General features: G+C 38.1%; 1 protein-coding gene across 4 annotated transcripts in view; it reads right to left on the reverse strand.

Annotated features, from left to right (window-relative positions):
• Positions 1 to 21,315, reverse strand: part of LOC121950465 (ethanolamine kinase 1-like) — a 58,047-nt gene that overhangs the window by 15,280 nt on the left and 21,452 nt on the right. For 3 of the 4 annotated variants that reach the window (XM_042496473.1, XM_042496475.1, XM_042496472.1), the window contains exons 2-6: positions 18,702 to 18,964; positions 17,488 to 17,643; positions 8,133 to 8,281; positions 7,533 to 7,616; positions 4,678 to 4,838 (exon numbers count right to left, since the gene is read on the reverse strand). In XM_042496473.1, coding sequence (XP_042352407.1) covers positions 4,678 to 4,838; positions 7,533 to 7,616; positions 8,133 to 8,281; positions 17,488 to 17,643; positions 18,702 to 18,964 — 813 coding nt within the window. Of the gene's footprint in view, positions 1 to 4,253; positions 4,416 to 4,677; positions 4,839 to 7,532; positions 7,617 to 8,132; positions 8,282 to 17,487; positions 17,644 to 18,701; positions 18,965 to 21,315 lie in introns of those variants that run through there. The other variant, XM_042496476.1, reaches the window with a different exon arrangement.

Here is a 21,315-nt window from a genome sequence, read left to right on the forward strand (position 1 = left end):
GAGGACACTGTCTGCAGACAGCCTGTCACACAAAGTGGTCCGCCCTTAATCATAGGTGTCAATGGGGAGAGAATTGCCTCCAGTGCAAGCCTCAAGTGGCCATTCAATGAGCTGCAGTTTTTGGCACATCCTTGTTGGCTTCATTTTTCAGGCCCCTAGGGGCCAGCTTGGTTGTGACGGATAAGATCCAATCAGGAAGCGAATATGGGTGCCTGTCTTACCATTTTCGAAAGTCTCAGTTTTTTCCGTCCATGTTAAAATACCACAGAACAATTTTCAAACTGAAACGGGTTCAGCAGCATTTTCAAAAGTCTTTGTTTTAGGGGTTCCAGGGTAGTGTTGATGCCAGGGGCAAATGTGGCAGTAGTTGTGCATTTTAATATGAAAATGTATTAGTGTGGATGTTGCCTAAGAGAATGGCAGAAAGAACTTGTAACTGGCACGTAAAGCATCCCTCTTTTATCCAATTAAAGCTTTGAAAGCACACTTGGTGAGGTCACAGTGGGAGCAAATGTCAGTGTCTTCAGCAAGGCATTGGCTGACTGAGACAGAGGATCAAATAAACTGTGCGTTCCAATACCCATACTACTATATAGTATGTAAAGATTTAGTATGTCCCAATACATAGTGTGTCAAATGCAGTATGCCAAAAATACCAGGATGTTCTTCTACATCCAGTCAGATTTTGCAGTATGAAAGCCAGCATGCTTTTCTGGCTATTCTGACCCACAGTCCTCTGTGCAGCGTAAGATACATCACATCGACTGCGCTGCAGACAGATGACAGCTCTGACGGCTGACTGACCGCTGACAGCATTGGCATTGATGGATGACAGCACATTCAAGCAACTGATGACCATTGGAATGGTAATATTAGGAATACAAATTGTTTAAGTGAACAAAATAATCGTAAAGTTTACCAACAACAAAAAATTAAAAGGAAAAACAAAAAACATTGATAGAGAAATGCTAATGTAGAGTAATGAATATAAAATGTAACACGAATATAAAATGTCTGCAGTTATAACCTAAAAGTTAAAACTACACGTATTGCAAAGTAACAACAACAGAGCTCTCCAGGTCGAGCGCTGTCTCTGGCGAGCGTGGCAGATGGTATTTTGTTTATATCCATGGTAACACATATATGAGCAAGAGGGTCAAATTGCGGGGCGCAATATCATGAATAAGTAGTATGGCCTGTTCATGTGCATACTGCATGCAACAGTACATGTTAAGTAAGGGCAGCCGTAGTACCTACTAAAATCAAAAAGAAAAATTATGCAATTTGTAACGCACCCCAAATGACAGATGCATTAACTACATGTAGTCTATGATACTCTGCAGAACTGGAGTATGTTAAAAAAACTGTAAAAATCTGGATTACATTTGTGGTATTGACACACAAATATGTGGTGCTGATTGTTCTAAATCAAATATCAGAGGTGCTGTTTAATTTAACCAGCTTTGTTTTTCTTTGATGCTTTGCAACATTTTCCTGTGCCGTAGAGCAGAACTGTAAAAACACACTTCAGTGACCTCCAGTTGTCGTGCTATAACAGCTCCCATAACTGCTGCTGCTGCATGCCAGCTGCACGCTGCTCAGTCAGAATGACAAACCTCTGTATTGAATGGTTCCCTCCTTAATGGCTTTGCTCACTTAGGCTTGCGGACTTCCATGCCTCCATAAATTTCTGTTGTTCTCCACCCTTATTGTAAATCTTCATGGTAGGACCACTAATAGCAAGTCCTAATAAGATCCAGACAGGCCTCTGTTCTGTGGCCCAGTGATATAATCACATTTTTATTTGATAATCAAATAAAGGGTGGAATGAAATACTTGAAGAGCAATGTGTGGTTTTCCCTTGGCTTTTCTCTTACTCCCTGGCAGATTTTCATCTCTAATCTCTGTCTTTAGTTGGAGAGAGAGATTGAGCGTGTTTCCATTATGATTAATAACTGCTCTCCATTAAGAGAACATTAGTCTAACACTGAGCAGAGACCGTCGGTGACAGGGAGCCATTGAGAAAAATGGAGATGAGAGACGGGCAATGTGACATCACAGAGCCACAGGCTTTAGCCTCAACATCCCTGTGGAGGAGGCGAGTCGTAAAGACCCCACTGCGTCTTGGCACAGTTTGCTAGGGATTAAAATTCGAAAGAGGCAGCTTCACGCCGCAGAGCTTTGGCAAGTGGCCAGGCTTTGTCGAAGCCACACAGCTTCCTTCAGTGCAGACTGGTTTTCTTGGTTTTGACTATTCATCTGCATCATCATTTACAGAGACTTAACTATAGTGTGAATTCAATGTGGTTTGATTATTCCAAGCAAGTACGAAGTGATATCACCATGACACAAAAAAGGTTAGAATGGCATTTAATGCAATTCATAAAAAAAGCAATACAAAAAATCTCACAAAAAAATTAAAAAGCATCAGACTGAACAGATGATTATTGCTGTTTTGGAAAATTTCCAAAGACAGTTACACATTAGCAGCTATATCATCTGGTTTTACCAGATGTGATGAGAACCAATTTTATAATCTTTTATCTCTGTTCCATGAGACAAGACAAGACAAGACAAGACAAGACAAGACGAGACAAGACGAGACAAGACGAGACAAGACAAGACAAGATGAGACAAGACTATTACTCCCACACTGGGGAAATTCATACGTTATAGCAGCTCAAGAGTCAGAAGCAGGAAAAAATGCAAAAAGTGATTAAGTGCTATAAAAGGATAAAATATTACAAAAAATACAAATTAGATACAATAAAAAACTCAATAATATAAAATCTATATACACTATATACGCATTTCACTTATACAGATACTGTATGTCCAAATTAACACATATGTACATTATTTTAATGTGGGAAAGCCCATTAAAAATTGCCAATATAGTGCTTTGAAATTTCTAGTAGAACAGAGCCATGTAAATGCCTTTCTATGTTTCTTTGTTTTTTTTTCTTTTTGTTTTTCTGGCATGTTACATCATACATCACAGCCAGCTTGATACTGGAAAACATACTTATTCTCATACTTATTATGATTAAATTTCAAATGATGTTCGAGTGCTGCTCAGAGGGAGACAGACGTCTGATGACTGGTGACGTATTTCCATCCCTACTGATTGAGGCTGAAGCCGATAAATACCTATAACTTTTGCAGAGTCATTTTACTTGGGAGTGAATGCTGATTGTAATCTTTCATATGAAATACAGAAGCCAGATGTTTGTAGGTGTCACTGGGTTTTTTGTCTGGTGGGAAATTGGCTTTACTATTGAGATCTGTATGCTGCAAATAAATGGTTGAAAATTGTGTGGACACAGCTGGATTAGAGCTGCAAATAATCATAGTACTCATCAGCAAATAATCTAAAAATTATGTTTTATAATTCTGATCACAATTTCCCAGGGTCCAAGGTGATGTTTTGATATTGTTTGTTTACTCAGTTGAAACCGTCGAAAACCCCAAATCATGAATTCACTATACAGAAAATATAATTGAGAAGGTGGAATGAGTAAATCTTCAGCATTTCTGCTCAACAATTCTTAAAATAATTAATCGATTATTGAAATTGTTGCATTTACGTTTTAGTTTTAAGGAATCCTGTTTTCAGGTCATCATGATGCTTCACATTATCATAAGAAAAACATTGGATTTTTATTTCATTTAATTTTGTCTTGTGAAAAAGGAAAACAAGCAAAGAGAGGCTCTGAGGATAAAAGTTAATTGAAAGAATTCATGTTCATAAATGCAGCATTCATTGGGGTGAATGTTGCTATTTGTGAATATTTTTAAACAGAGGTATTTCAGCTCAGTTGCTTGAAAACAGACCCTGTGATTTATCACAGACTTAGTATCCCTCATTTTGACACTGACTTGTCAAAATGAGTCGAGCTGGAAACTTGGCTTGTTAAGCGTCAGTGATCAATTTCTCCCACTTCCCTCGAGTCAAGAGTCCTCCTCGGTTTGTCATAGAAAATCTGATTTCAATCAACATGATGTTATCGCCTCTCCCGCTCCATTCCAGGCTTTATTTCCTTTCCCCTGCTCTCACTTGTCCCTCTTTGCTTCTTGGCCGAAGCACAAGTTATTTTAAAAAGTAATATGCTTTCTCATCATTTCTGGGCTATTTCAAGAGACATTCACACCAACCCCTAAAATTGGCCCGGACAATTCTGCATATTGTGTTGAGCTATGAAAGCGCTTTTAGACAGATAGCCCAGCGCCATTTGAGCCACCAAAGAATGAAAATTGTGGTCATAAGAAAAATAATTTTGGCTGCTGTCTTTCATTTTTCCCTGCGGCAGTTTCTAATCAACTCAGATGGAGTCCATCAGACTCTGAGCAGTGGTGGGTCAGCTGTGGATCGGGTTTGGTTTTTCTTTGGGGAGGTTTTTTTTTCTGTCTGGGAGCTGGAAAAGTAAATTGTTAAAATGTGATGGTGAGGTGTTGCCGCCCTGTCATTTCAGAGGTCTGCACACATATGGATATTGTTGAAATGCACACACTAATCTCATAATATTGAGATATTTGAGTTCCTCCAAGACCAGAACTTAAAAAAAGGAAATAACTGTTGAGAGATTTGTCACTTTCCAAAGTCTTTCCAATGTGCTGAGGCACTACATAATGACATATTTCAACATTTCAACAAAGCCAGTGGGAGCAGACACTCACCAGTGAGAATTTGCAGACTTGAACGTAGAGCTGCGTAACTTCTGCCTCTGTGACAGTGACCTCATGTCCTGTGCTGTGCTTGTAACTCTCCAGATAGGCCGTCAGCCAGTCCCTCTGCAGCTCCCAGCTCGGGTAGAGGTTGTAGTTAACATCATTCACACCTCGGACACAAAAACCACACATGTGCACGTTAGTGGAACTACTGTTAGTGTTATAATACAACACAATGCTTAAACTAACTGATAGTTTTGTAGATTTGCCACAGAACTACATCATCTCAGCTCTTCAGTCAACACTTGTCAGTTTCACATGGACTGTTCCAGTTACTTTTCAACATTTCTGTATTAAGTTACAACACAGAATCACGGGGAGTGGAAGACAGCGCCATCCGTTGAGCATGGATTTTTAAAACTCACATTGATGTCGATGTGGTGCAAATAAATAATCAAAAATTGCATCAGCTCTGGGAGAAAGGGAAAAGGGCTCCAACTAATGATTATTTTCACTATGAATTAATCTGACAATAGTTTTCCCAATTAATTGTCTAGTTTGAAAATGGCAGATAATTGTAAAAAATATCCTTCCCAATTCTGATGTTACAAACTCAAACTTGTGTAATGTAACTACGTTTCTGTTGTACTTAAGCACAAACTTGAGAAAACTGTATATTGCTTAAGTATTTCCATTTTATGCTACTTCATACTTCTACTCCACCAAATTTCAGATTTACACATATATCTGCAGAACCAAAATCTGAACACTCTTGTTTCATTTTGTTGTCATTACTGAGTCAATAGCTTTTAAAGGGGGGTTATATTTGTTTTGTAATTAATCCGTAAATCAGAAAATACGGTCAAAAGCCAAAATAATAATAATAATAATAATAATAATAATAATAATAATAATAATAAAATAATAAAAGAGGAAGAAGAAGAATGGAAACCCATCACTATGTTTTCAGGGATAAAGTGTTCAAAAAATCAGGATACAAATAAATTATGAACGAATAAAAACTCTCAGAACATAGAATGAAATGAAAGTAGAAAATTTTTGTGTATGTAGGATGCTTCCTGTATCAAGAAACTAATGTTTCACAGTGTTCAGGCGGGGTTTGGGCCCATTCATTCAAACAGTCTTTAAATTTTGAAGGTTTTTTTATGATCTTGTGAAAGAAATTTCTCTTTTAATACATCACCATTTAGTGTCCACAGTTTCCAAACACTTACAGAGTGTTGTTAAAAGAAAAGGTGATGTCACATAGCAGTGAACATGCTCCTGTCCCAACATTTTTTTTGGAATGTATTGCAGTGATCACATTCAAAATGAGTGAAAATATTTACAAAAAGCAATACATTTTTTTTCAGTTTTAATTAACATGAAATATGTTGTCGTTTTACTGTATTCAATTGAACGTAGGTCAAAAAGGACTTGAAAATAACTGCACTCTGTTTTTATTCACATTTTACACAGCGTCTCAGCAGTTTTGAAATCCAGGTACTTGTACACGAGAACATTAGGAATAAACATCTCTTAATAAAATCGTATAACACTCAAAGTGGGTAGTGTTATGCAGTACTTTTTATTTTTATACTTTACCGTATATATATATAAGAATATATAAAAATATTGTTGATGTATGCACTGTTTTTGTCTGGGAGGAGGTACAGGATCCCTCTAAACACAATCAAAAATTAAATCAACAAAAATTCATCCCTCTCTCACTCAAATTCATTAATGGGCATACAGAGGACAGACAGAAACGTGGGAGGTTCCTGTTGGCAGTTCATTTAATTTGTTCTTTTGTTTAGTGCATACTGCAGCATGTACAGTATTTAAATATGAAAGAGAATGTGTGAGTACAACAGTATGCCAGTGAACGTGTGTCTGAGTACATGCGCGGCAATAGTATGCCCCATAAATCTAATTTGAAGTGTTTTATCACAAGCAAATGTGTCCATTTAATATTTAATGTTTTCACTGTGTTGTTTCTATTGTTTCTATTTAATGTTTTGTACTATCATTTCTGGTTTAATGCAGTAATTTCCCGTCATACAAGGCAATGGTCTCCCAACGAGAGACAAATAAATTATACTTGGACCTTGAACTTTTACTAAGTCAAATTTTTAATGCAGGACTTTGACTGTATTTACTGCAACTTCATTTAAGGCCCTCAGCCACTGCATATTGTATATTAAATTGCACACAGTACCAGAAAGTAAGACACATGGAAGTTGGATGACATTTTAAACTCTTAGTGAGATTTGTACGGTGCAAATAAAGGAAAAGTGGTTGTGCAGTTTTGGTAATTGCCTGCATTTTAACTGTAAAGTCTCTTTATGAACAGGAAATAAAAGAGGGATTTATATGTTGTCATCAAAAAAGCTCCAACGTATAAAAAAATGTGCATATTTGTGAAGTTTGGCTAATTCCAAACACAATTTGGCATCTTCATAATTTAGTGGTTGGACCAAGTATGGACATGAAAACTGAAATGATGATATGCTTATTTGAAACGATCTGAAAGTAATAAATTGATGACTGTTCCACAAATGTTCAAATAAAGCTTTGCTGCGACACAGCTGGTATATCAAAGCCCACGCAGAAGACACACTGAATACAGCAATTTGACTTGGCAGCGTCAGAAGAAGGGCAGTTTTATGGTGCATAATGACAGAAAGATGAAGTGATATCACAGCCGGAGAGACAGCACAAACTGGACAATGATTTCACATACCACTTACTATATACAACCTCTATTTACTCAATATTCCACATTAGGTGTATATTTTCTTTGTGTGAAAAAAAGGAATGGAAGCAAAATTGAACTTTTTTTTTTTATCACAAAACAGACCTACCAGCAAATTCATTGAAGTGATTGCCAATATCGAAGGCCTGGTAGTTGTAATCGGCGTACTCGTAGTCAATGAATTTCACTATCCCTGACGGAGGAGGAGAGGGAAAGAAGCAGTGGTTACCAAGACAACGTGACTAACACATCCTAGGTATGGCCGTATAACTGACGACTCTCCTTTTATTCAAAGTGCAGAACCGTGTGTGAGTCAAAGGAACAAGGCGTCTCTTTTGACAGGGAGTCACCCTGGACAGCCTTGTAAAATATGCAAGAGAAATATCATCATAGTAAAAAGGATACTATGGATGAGATAAGATATTTAATTAAGTGGGAACACATTTTCAGTGGTGCAAAGGTTTGCCTGTGTGTGTTTGGAGGTATTGGAGGCATTATTTCAACTGATGAAAAGACATATTCATCTAGTTCAACATTAGCCTCCGTAACAGAGTGAGACCCGTCAATCACAAACCCTTCTACAGTATTCTGTCGATTTTATTGCCTCTGACTGATTGAAATGCCTCAAAAAAAAAAAAAAAGAAAAAGAAAAAGGTTTTTATATGCAGTGTGTATCCCAGCGTCAATGATGTGCGTGTCTGTTTCTTACCTTCTTTGTGGTTGTAGATGATATTTTTTGTGAGAAGGTCGTTGTGGCAGAGGACAGTCGGAGAGTCAATCTGTGAAAGGTGTCTCTTCAATGATTCCATCTCGGCCGACAAAGTCTCAAAGCTGGGCACCTCTCGTAGAGCTGCGAAGCTGTAAGAGGTAAAACCACTGGAATTACTTTTTTTTGCAACAGAGAAGGCGAAATTGTATGTGAAGAATGTTTCATGAAAGAGGGGTGTAATTGGGCACATTGGCGGCCCGGTTCAACATTCATTCACTTAACCAGTATGTGATGGTTTATACCAAAGGCTGCAAAAAAAAGACTAGAGCTTCAGATTTTAGTTTAAATCACTGGAGCTGACAAATGTATACACCACCAGTGAGTTTCATTTAGGAAGCAGAGCATTTTTCATCATCTCACATCATGTTTTTGATTTCAACTCATAAGACAGATGTCATCATTATTCAGCAAATATCAAATACAGTCAGTCAAAACTCTTCTCCCTTAAAGGTCCAGCATGTGGGATTAAGTGGCATCTAGCAGAGAGATTGCAGAACTGAAACTTCTCCCATGTGTCAGGTGTGAGAATTATGGCTGAGTGAAAAGGTGAAAATGCAAACATGGTGGATGCTATAGACCAGGAACTGCTCCATTTGTAGATTTAAATGGTTTATTCTAAGATATTGAAAACACAACAAATCTTATTTTCACATGAAAAAAATACTTATTTTACTTATATTATTTCTGCCCTAAATGCCCCTAAATCCCACACGCTGGACCGTGAAACTAACGCAGCTTAATTATTGAGGCTGTACTCATACACTGTTAGTACCAGTGCAGGTGATGGGAGAAAGGAGGACGATAACCAAGCCGTCCTCCATGCTGGAGAATGACTCCCACCCCATGCATGACACTCTGACTGCACTGTAAGCTCCTTCAGTGACAGACTGCTCGATCCAAAGTGTGTGATGGAGCAGTGCTGCAGGTCCTTCCTTCCTGCTGCTGTCAGACTGGACAACTAGCACTGCTCCCAATAAACCACACACACATACCAACTGGACTTATACCAGAAGTGCAATTCTTCACAAGTGCAATTATCCTCCATGTGCAATTGTTGTACATATTTTTTATATTTTTTTTTTTTCTAGACTGTTGAGTTGTTGGCACCTTGTAATTTTATGTTACTCTTTTTGCACCTTTTTTTTTTTATTATATTTGGCACCTTGATTTTTATTATTTAATATTTTTCATATTTTAAATTATTTTTTACTATTGTATTGTTCTTTTGCTGCTTATACTGTATCTCATAGCTGCTGTAACAATGCAAATTTCCCCAGTGTGCGACTAATAGGGGATTATCTTATCTTATCTTACTTATAACTACGAAAAACAATGCACCAACAGTTGTGTGTAACTGTCCTCCCTCATATTACAGAGGCAGAGGAGGAGGTCAGTTGACGTAATATAAAGTGTGGCAAAGTTCTTGTTTAAAAGAAACACGCTACGCCATCAAGTTGTTGCGTCATCACGTCACGTTAAGTATATAATGTAACAATGCCCTACCACGCTTTTCTTAAACATTTTGTTGCATTTTGTTGTCACAACTTCACAAAATTCATTAAAGTTTGCACCCTCTGTTTACATGTGGTGAAGCCCCACTATGCGCGACCATTTATTGTGTATCGGAAATAACTGATTTGACGCACATAGCATATGATACCTGCGATGTGGACAAAGGTGCCTGTGCAGTGAGAGGGAGTGATAATGAAAACGGTGCTCACATCAAGACAGCCACTCCAGCTGTAGCACCGGGCAATTTTCTGAACAATGTCTAGTCTGTGTACAACCAGGAAATACTACAGTGAGATTAATAATAACTGCATTGTAGGTGATAATCTGTGTTTAAAAAAATAATTTGTTGTTGTTGTTTGACAAATGTATTTCCATTTATTTCCAGTTGAATTTGTTAAACATTACAGAAAATGGTTAAACTGGGGGTTGCAGAATGGACACAAGTAACCAGCAGGACACGTCAACATGAGTTCATGCAAATTGGACGCCTGTAGTGGGTATTACATATTTAGCTTTTTTGTGACTTCATAAACATTCATTAAGAAGTGTTGGCTTTTACACAATATTGGTATTGACAGTAGTAAAAAAAGTTGTCACATCTTTGATTTACATAGAAGTAGTTTACAACAGTGTAGAAATACTCAAATGCTAGTACAATACTATAGTCAAAATCTAATTTTAATCTTACTTTTAAAAAAAAGTAAAAGTAAAGAAGTATTATCAGCAGAATGTAGGCCTACTTAAAGCTTTGATTCGTTCTTTCAGCATACTGTGGCTGACACATTATTGTGGTATGACCTGTAACAATATATCAAATAGCATATAAGATCATCGGGTGTTTTGTTAGTTAACTTTAACTGGCAAGGTGACCAGTATCGGTTTCTGACAGATATATGGAGTGGAGTAAAACGTATATATTTTTTCTAAATTGCAGTAAAGTAAAAGTACAAAATATCAGAAAACAGAAGTCCTCAAGTTTCTCAAAATTGTACTTAAGGTACTTGGGGAAATATTATTAAAAAATTACACAAGTGGACGTGGATAGGCTATAGAAGTATGAGACATGAGAGGGACCCTTCTTGCAAATAGTGAGCTACTTAAAATGAGAGGAAAAGACATACCTAATAATTAAGGTAACTAGATGGACTTCTTAAAAATGGTATGCCTCATTGTAAAGTGATGGTATTATGGGTTTTTCTTTTCTCACTACTTCTTCAAATGTTATTGTAAAGGCTCAATTACCCCAGAACTTCCCCTTACACATGGTGACTCACCTGCCACTATGAATTGTTCACCCTAAGAGAATTTGAATTGTCTGGATTTCAGCACAGTGTTAGCGTCCTGATGTCTACTGTAAATGCTGTTTCAGAGAGTTGTCATCCATGGAAAAATACTGCAAAGCTTTGAAAGGGCAATGTTTAAAGTTAAAATTTAATCACAAAAACTATGTTCGCTACAGGAGTCTTAAATTATTGGCCTTCAGAAATCCTCATGGGTTGATGGGATGTTTTGAACACTTACAAAAGATACTTTTATATGAAGAAAGCATGTGTATAAAGTAGCTAAAGGCACTAAACTTGTATAAATGAGAGGAAAACAAGACTTTTGTGGCTCAGTTGTCGGAGGGAGAAAGAAAGTTGAGTGCTGTTACAGAAAACCAACTTTGTCGCAAACTCCACACTTTTCTTCCAGGAGCAACATGTTTGTAAACTGAAGCCTCTTGGCGTGCCTCATTGAGAGGTTACATGCCTTGTTTTCACTCTGTTGATTACTCGATTCATCAAAGGAGGCACTAATGTCCTTGGACGTCAGTGCAAAATGCACCTGGAAGAAATGCTGCGCAAGCATCCATCTCCCAATTAATTTTCGTGTTTCCTTTTCAGTCGTCAGGGCACGATAAGAGGGTAATTTAAACAGTGTAATTTAAACACTACCTATTTATTCGAGGGGGAACAAACAGATGCTCCGGTATTATACACACTTGCAGACATAATTTAGTGAGGCCTGTTAGGAACGCACAATAAAAGCAGAGGAGAACAGCCTTGTTTATAGTCGTGACACAGAGCCTCTGCTGCCTCGTACAACTCCTACACATCCTCAACAACACAAGCCATTTTTGTATATCTCCCTCATTCACTTCCTTCCTGCTGTGGATAGACAGATCAAGGAAGGGTTGATTGAATAAAAGCAAGAATCAATCTCTGTACCTGCATATATATATATGTATAATATATATATATATGTATATATATATATATATATATATATATAATTATATATATATATATATGTATATATATATATATATATATATATATATATATTCTTTTTAAAATAGCTTTTTCCTGCCTGAGTTTGGATCTTTTTTTCATCTTATTTGACTTACTGTCAACTGAAATAGCACAAATCCTGTTTAACTTAATTCCAAAGTGCTTTTTTAGAAAATCACAGCCCAGAATATAGCCGTCAGAGCATATCGCCTATGAAATCTTTGTTATTTCAAATCGACCCCCTCCGACATGCATAATTTATCTATCCCCTCTCTTATATGAATTAAAACACACAGTTGAATGGTGAATCACCCTGATTCCTTTTCAACCCGTCCATTGCTTTAACTTAACAAACTGACTTTACCATAGAAAACCCACAATTACTCGGAGTCAAAAGCTAAATGAAAGACCTCCATTGACTTTAAATGGAAACCTGTCGTCTTGCCATCAGATCTTTTCCTCTCTTTTCTGTCCTTTTCATGAGAAACAGTACGTCAAGTACATTCGCCTCCTGCTCCTTGTCAAGTCTCTGTAAGGTAATTAGTGGAATTTCCTCCTCTGGCGCTTCATTATCAATGTGCCTTATTTACATATGATTTCAAACACCAGCCGAGAACTGATCTTTCTCTTTTTTTTTCTCCTTTCTGCAGTTTTATACGATTCGTGCAAGTGCAAACGGGAGACATAGCAGGGGGCCTTTGGGAGAAGAAGAGGTTGCACTCTTGCTTTCCATTGCTTTTCTCTCTTTTCTCTCCCATCTCTGACTTCTACTGTGCACTCTCTCTCTGAACCTTGCAGCTGCCACAGCCTCTTTCGCTCTCTCTCTCTCTCTCTCTCTTTCTGTATCTGTCTCTCTCTCCCTCTTTGCACAGCGGGTGGCTTGAGAGCTGAAGACCTCCTCTGCAGGTGCAGCCTCTTCCTGCTCTCTCTCTGCCTTTCTTTTACCATTTCCTCTGAAGATCACATTCATAGCAGCACTTATACATGCTCAAGTACAAAAGTTTCTCTGATGCCTGTTTAAAATCACTTTTGCTTTTCTTTGTCTCTGTCTATGCCTCTGTGTGTGTGTGTGTGTGTGTGTGTGTGTGTGTGTGCGCGCACGCATGTGTGTGCATGTGCGGCATTCAGTTGCACACTCAAGAGACCAGTGAATATGCAAACAGACATACACACACCATAGACACAACTATCAGCCATAAATGAACCATTTACATCTAATAATTTATGCTGTAGGGTTCCTCCCATCACTTTATTGCCCGCAACACTCTCTTATTATATATCCTAATTATTGATATTTTCCTGATCATTTTGAGTTCCTCTGCATGTCTGTGTTTGAGCAGCAGTGGACTGTGTCCCCTTCATCACACAAATGCCTCACAATATAGCACCATCTATTGGGCCTGTATATGTGGTGCAGTCTGCTTTCTGTGGACGCCTAATAAGGTGTGTCACTACTGATTTATCCGTACACTGATCACTTTTGTAATTCACTGTATACAAAATTAATACTTGTACAAAATAGGAGTTTTATTACATAATACTCATAAATACTAATACTCATAAACCTTTTTGTGTAAAACTGAAACATAAAAGAGCAGTAGATGTCAGTTGATAAAATAAAACTTCATGTAATCTCCTGAGAAGTTGAACAATAGAGCTCAAGTAGTAATCCATTACTTCTCTGTGCTCTGATTCACTCTCTTGACCTTGTATTATCAATGTATCTTTGTATGCATTTCTTTTATAAGTTAGACTAAATACATATTCTTTCAGTTGTTTAAGGTAATTTGAGGTTGTTTAAATGCAATAAAGACAATCATATTTACTAAAAGCACAATCATTATTATTTTAAATGGATACTTTATCTCATAACAACCAAAAAACAACAAAACAACACAAAACAAAAAAAAAAGTTCCACAGATGTATATTCTGAACCAGACTAGAAAATATAAATTTGCTCAAAGATTTTGGGTCAGATGCCTGAGTTAAGTTTTCAAGCTGCCTATACCTAAAGGATGTTGTCTTTGGCTGGTAATATTGCGTCCAACCCCTTTCACACATTCTCTAAAGAATATTACCTTTTGCTATCACAGAGGAAATTTAGAGACTCACAGGCTTGACCAAAAAATAACTTTTGTCCCCTCAGTCTGTCAACTTACTAAATCACAGTGTGGCTTCTAATTAGCTTCAGTGAGCCTGGGTAGAAAACTTAATGCTACAGGGAATGATCAACATGCTGCACTGCATCCGCTTTTTGTAATGTCTCATTTGATTTCAAGCATTTGTTGTATGTTTTTGGTGGTTGGTTATATTCGGTATTTTTTATTTGTATGTACCTATATGAAACAGTGGATGCAGAAAAAAAAATCAGATTTCTTTTCTGAAAGTAAAGTAAAATCAAATCCAATCAAATAAATCTGTGGATTTCTTATGGGCTTTGTAAAGTTGTACACAAACCAGAAAATACTGGCTTAGAGTGAGAGTAGTTGGGTAATACAGTAACAGAATATTGGTTTATATTGTATCAGCTCTGCTTAGTTTTACCTGTTGATTGTGGTTTCTTTAGCCTCCACTTTTACAATACAGAAATTAGTATGACACCCACTTTCTGTTCACAAGTTGTCATATTACAGACAGACATTGCACTAAAATATGTTTCTGAGGAAACTAGGCAATTAAAAGGCAATACAGTAACAGAATCTTAGTTTATATTTGATCAGTACAGCCTAGTTTTAGCAATTTGGTGTGAGTTTAATAGAGAGAGAGGAATTGGTATCTATCAGTCTGCTTCTATCCTTTGGTGATGGGCATGCAAAAATATGTAGGTACAATCTGTAGTTCGATTCATCTTCATCTACCATGGTTCACACTTTTTGTCCTTTCTTTAATGCATGACTCACTCTGGTACCAAATAGCTGGCTCATGTGCTGAAACTCAAATAATCCAGTTGTTCTAAAGTGACTCGGACACTCTTTGCCTTCCAGCTTCAGTTTGCGTGGACTTCCGACCCCTCTGCTGCATACATAAACAAGGTTGAACGTTTGACTGATAAGAGAGAGCTCTGCAGGAAGCTTGTGGGCCTAGCGTCTGTTTCTTTGTAGTGTCTGGAAGGACCCCTCTCACCTCTCACCCCATGACCCCTGTCAGAGATGATGCAATGTCACTACCACGCAGGCCACTCCCCCGCCTCGTCTCGCTGACCAATGACAGCTCACAGCGACAGCCTCTATCCACATGGTGAGAGAGGTGAATGTGCGATTAAGCTGCTCATAACTGTTCAGTTACTTCAAAGAGAGTATAAGGGTGGAGAGGAGCAATGTGGGCTGGTTTAACAAATGTATGTTTGGCATGTGTGAAAATGATAAGACATCAGTGATTGTGCTGCTGCCTTAAAGATAAAGATGTGCAAAATGTTGCTGGTTTCTATCAAAGGGATGACTTTGAAAAAATCTACCTCTAAAGTATTTCACCACTGAGGTAGCCTCCCAGCACAGGCTTAATAAGTATTTGTTTGAATCTGACGTCAATAAGAGGAAAATTGAAAGGCCCTCTTCTTTCACTCATACATTTATTTTAACCCTTTCCAACCCTGGTAGACCAGTTAACCGTTCATAGTTCTTGTTGCTACGCCTGCAGTTGCCAGTAGTAATGGTGGCAGATGATGCCTCTAAATTTTTGTAAACACTGCTTTCATGATTTCAGATGGTGGTATACAAAAGCACACTTCTCATTTCAAGTTGGCCACCATTGATTTTACAGGCAGAAATGACAACTGTTGCAGGCAGTTCTTATCAGCTGTAAATATCCTGCTGAGCAAAAGTTAGCACTGTGAGTTGGTTGAAAATGTCACTGCCAGCTGACTTTCTAAGGGTATGGTAAATGGACTTATATTGGTATAGTGCCTTTTGAGGCTTCCTGCCTCTCAGAGCGGTTTACTAGGGCTGCCCCTTGAAAGTCGGAGATGTCAGCATGCTGTACAGTGTACTTCTTGGGACATTTTGGAAACCAGATTTTGCTGCGGAGTGAGTGCTCTCGACTTTCATGCTACTCTTTGGTACAAGGAGTATCGGTTATGCAGGCAGCGCCACAGAGGAGGAGAGAGGACAGACTTTCTGCCTAGGAGTGGTGAATTTACAGCTCACAGCAACCTAATACGACACAGTCTCTGGCTTTTGTTTAATATCTAGCAACAGCAAAAGATGTTGTTCATGTCCAAAAAGTCATTAGTGCAGTTAGCATGTTGACTATATTTTACTATAAATGTTAAAAGTTTGTATGGTAAACAAAACGAACTGGAGAATATTCATATTGAATAGCCAGATCCGATTCAACTGGCATAATTCTGAGTCGGGTGCAATCCTAGCTTTTACACTATATGCCACATGCATTCATGCACTGGTGGCTGAGGCTACCATAAAAGGTGCCACCTGCTCATCAGTTAAACATTCACCCATACTCACATAGCAATGTCACTGCCATCTAAGGTTATTTGGGGTTCAACAGCTTGCCCGAGGATACTACCACTATCACTACCACTCAGGCCAAAACCCAGCATCCCAGTTTCTGCATGACAGAAAAATACTACACAGTGGATATGCTAGCTATTTTTTGATGTAACCTGCATCCCTACAAATTAATATTGTTTGCTGATGATGTGCTCCTCTGCCTTCAAAGTAACTCTGGATTAAGTCAGCACTGTTGGTATTAAGCTTGTAGATGCCAGGCATATTATGTTTTTTTTTAATTATCTGAGTTAATAGATAATAAGTTGATAAACAAATTGTTTAATCCAGCTCCTGACCTTCTGGTCTTATGTTTCTGTTTTTGAAAGGCTACAATCCCAAAGTACTTTCTATCTTCCTATGTCTGTGCTTTTAAAAACAGATCATGTTTTATATAGTGGGGTCTCTGATTAACACATATGTTTATGGGTTGTTTGGAGCAGATTGGCTCTCATAACAAGCTGGGCTAGTATGGGATTTGAAAAAGCCCTGACCCATGTATCATTACTTATTACAGTTGCCATGCATGGAGTGAACAAACAGGGTCAACAGATTGGCTGGGTTTTTGCAATTTGGGACAAGAACGACATGGGACACCTTTCCAATCGTAGAACAAAGTGCACCCCAAAACATAGAGGTTAATCCTCAACATACACATGGTAGATGTGGTTTTACACATCCTACAGATTACTGCTGTCCACCAAAATCTTGTTGTAAATGAATCTAAAGTGCTAAATAGCAAAGGTTTGCTTTTGAGCCCGACAACTTACTAAAAACAAACTGATTCTCCTGAATTCACTTTAAGATGAAAAAACTGAGCTTGTAAGATGCATTTTCGATGAGAAAAGTTACTGCTAAAATGCTTTTGAGCAGTGCAGTTAGTTCTTACTTGTTCCAGTGCTGCTACTCAGTGGCTAATTGAAAGAGTTTGTGGGTGCTGCAGAGAGAAAATGTGCTAAGGTGACTATTGTATGATATCTAAAATACATCGAGTTGATTTTTAGTTGTACCTTTTTGTGCAGCGTTGCTCAACCGGGCTGTTGTTTATACTGCTGCTCTCTACCAGTGTGAGAAAGTGGGACATTTTTGTCCAGAGAAAGGGTTCAACAGTCCGACCACATTTTGGCTGGATAGAGTGGATTCTCCCCATCTCTGCTGCGATCAATCTGCGGACAGAAAACATTTTCTCAGATGAGCCTGGCAGACGCTGTTATTGCACAAACAACCATTATCAGAGTAGAAACACAACTCCCTTTCCATTTAGCACTCTTATCTTGTTCTTTTTTTTTAAAAAAAAAAAGGCCTTGTTGCATTCGTGACCTTTTGACTACTTGAGTGCTCGTTCTTGAGGCATCTTAGCGGTGACATAAAGTTTTCTGGGTATTCCCCACAGAGGGTATCAGGCAGAGCAAGGTTGATTGATGTGTATCACGGCCCTGGCTGCTCAGCCTCGGCTGGCTGTGTTGTGTCCTACTGTCCTGTGGAGAGAATAATGATGCTGGCCTGTTATCACGAGGATGATGAATGAAACCGGGGGCATGACTAAACAACATTGCTCAACATGAAACACGACTTAAATAATTGAAAAAACACCTGCATCAGCACAATTGAGATGGTCAACATACATATATATATATATACATATATATATACACACACACGTGACCTCTAGCTACTGCTGACTGTTGTCTTAGAAAACAATTTGTTAAAGTTTCATACTACTCTAAATTTTCCTATAATATCAATGGCATGGCCAGTCTTGACAAAAAATGTAGCTGTGGTAACTGTTTGGCTTGGCTACAGTAGAAACACGGGGATACAACATCGTCAATCTCTGTAGACTAGGACCCGCTCACTATGTAGATATAAACGGTTCATTCTAAGGTGATGAAAACAGTTATTCTTATTTTCAGGTGGTTATACTCTAAAGACAACATACCTATTAGACTCCATTCCTGTCAATATTTCCCCCTAAATCCTACACACTGGACCTTTAAATGCTAGCAAGACTTGTCTCAGATTTAATTCTTTGACAATGAATTCTGAAAAAAAGTTAACATTTGTATTACCTTTTTTCCTTGAATGACAAAATTACTACCCTGGGAAATTAGGGAGAGCAATCCAGGACATTCCAGATAAAAGCACATACATGCTCTTGGCACACCGACTCTGATCAACTTAACAAAAGATTCAGTGAAAATCTGAAAGCGGTTCTGGCACAGACCTGTAGATGGAGGGTTGCCGGAGCAGCTCATCATCCAGCACCGTCCCTCTGACAAACTCATAGCAGATGCCATTTTGGAAGCTACAGTAGATCTGTGGACCACACCCGTGGGCGTGGAAGACCTGGAACATCTCCACCTCCCGGTCCCTGTTCACGTAGAGCTCCGTCTTTCTGCCGTATAGTCGCACAAGAACACAGCCGGGCTCCTGGAGAGACACCACGTAGCAGCCAATCAGCTGGTTGGTGATGCCCTCTGTGAAGGTCTGGAAGGAGGGAAAGTCAAAAGGAAACAAAAGTCATCAAACAAAAGTCAACACTACTTTCTTAAAGGATTGTAAACTGGTGCTTATGTATCACTTTACACAGATAATAATCATAACACTGACAGCACAACCACTTGTAAATACAGGGAATTTTTCTCTTTGATAGTATCTATAATACAATAAAATTACAGCACGTATTATCAAAGGCAGTCCTTTGTGTAAGTGAAAATATGTGCAAAGTTTAATGTGTCACTCTTCTGAACCTCAGTCTGAGTTACTGTTTATCCATGACAATCTTGGACAAATCCCACTAAACATGGTTGCACTCAGAGCTTTAGAGGGTAAATAAAAGCAATATGTTTGGTTTCAGGACTCTTTTGGTACCGTATCAATTTACAGGCTGCTAATTTGCCGCTGTTATGGCTCATTGACCTTAAATTTCATACTGACATTCCATTAAAGAAACACTGTTGTGCAAAAAACAAACAATAGAAACAGAGAGATCATTTACCAGCTATTGCTCATTTGTGTACTTGAAAAGAAACTTGAGAAAATAGTTGTATACTTTGTTTCACAACATATTTAATCCAAAATTTCTCAAATATGTAAGGATCCTCACAGATATTAATATGGCACCACAATGTGCAGGACACAAACGATCAGCAGTGGTGGAAGAAGTTTTAAGGTCCTTACAATAGTGAACACAGCAAAACTGCAGTATATAAAATACAGAATACTTATTAATACTTAAGTTCAAGTTCCACATTTAAAAAAAAATACTTAGGTATATGAACATAAGTATTAGTATTAAAAGTACCCATGTAAGCACTATTTAAATGTAATATTGTCAAAATGGCACTAAATATGAGCAACCTTTTGTAGTTTTTATTCTATAAAGTGATAGATCTCCCCCAAACCAAAAATATAGGTTTGTCGTCTTATCTGTAGTACTATTTACCAATTTATATTTATTTTAATGTGAGTTGTAGATTGTTGGAGATATTGGCCATACAGATTACTGCCTTCTCTCCAGTATAACGGAACTAGATGGTACTCAGCTTGTGGTGCTCAAAGCGCCAAAAAATATTTCTTTCCAAAAATAACAATCTTCTGCTACCTCACCTAGCACCACCGAGCTAGCTGATGCTAAAGCTCTGCTAAGGAGGACGCATTATTGTTTACATCTTGTGCCGTCACAAGCTCCAGCGTCTCGTCCGTAAGTAGATGCACACTTCCTTCTGTGCAGCGATGCAGTGAGCAGGTGTAGTTCAGCAGGCAGAAAGTAACTCTTGCATAAAACTACTCAAAACAAGGTCTTGAATAACCAGATTATGATTTGTAGAACAAGACATTGCTGTTTTTTAAATTATCTCTTTTTTTTTTGGCGGCGCCGGCGCCTTGAGCTCCACAGGCCGAGTACCATATAGTTACATTAAATTGGAGAGAAGGCAGACCCCTGACCGATATCTCCAATGCTCAGCAACTTGCACCAAAACAATCTTGACTGATAAATAGCACTATAAGTAAGCAGGAAAATATGTAGTTTGAATTTTGGCTTGAACTGTCCCTTTAATACTGGGGGCAGGGTTGTAAAAGAAATGTAACAGGGTAAAAAGTACCATTTCCATTTAAAATTAAAAAGTATTAGTTTAAAGTATCATTGCATTAAATAAGTAAAATATACTGTATATACTAGGTCAATTCCACCACTGAGCATAACATAATTATGTCACAAATATACTGTATCTACGGGTTATTCTGATTTTAAAGTGCTTGAAAATGTACAGAATGAAGAACGTGAAAGCAATGTTTCAGTTTATGATGTTATTTTAGTCATAATGCAAGATATCATGTAGGGCTGGATTAATAACTGGGCATAGTGGGCAACCACCAAAAGTCTAAGGTTCCCTGTGTGTCAGTTATTTTTCAGAAATTTGATTCATTTTATATTTGAAAAAGAAAACACACATTTTGTAGAATATTAAACAAGAGGGTACCTGAATTTTCACCTATGTTGCGCTGATGTCTTGTTAAGGGACTATGTGGTAGGTAGAAAAAAAAAGAACCAACAGTAGGTAGATGGCGGATCTAGATGTGCAGCTGCAGTGAGCTGCAGCCTGAACTTGTTGACGTTAAAGATCACACTTGCAGCACAGCGTGTGCTGCTCTGTATGTGTACACAACAATCCCACAGTGACCACTGTTTGCCTGCATAGGGCCCCATCCGACATTTGTTGTCATTCAGTGGTTTCTCAAAGTCTCTCATTCTCAGCCACAGTCTCCACGGCATTTTCTGAGCCTCAGACGGGCCCTGCACAGAACACTTTTTCATCTGGATGGAAAATGAACAA

This window comes from Plectropomus leopardus, chromosome 11 (assembly GCF_008729295.1).
Source record: "Plectropomus leopardus isolate mb chromosome 11, YSFRI_Pleo_2.0, whole genome shotgun sequence".
NCBI classification, from domain to species: domain Eukaryota; kingdom Metazoa; phylum Chordata; class Actinopteri; order Perciformes; family Serranidae; genus Plectropomus; species Plectropomus leopardus.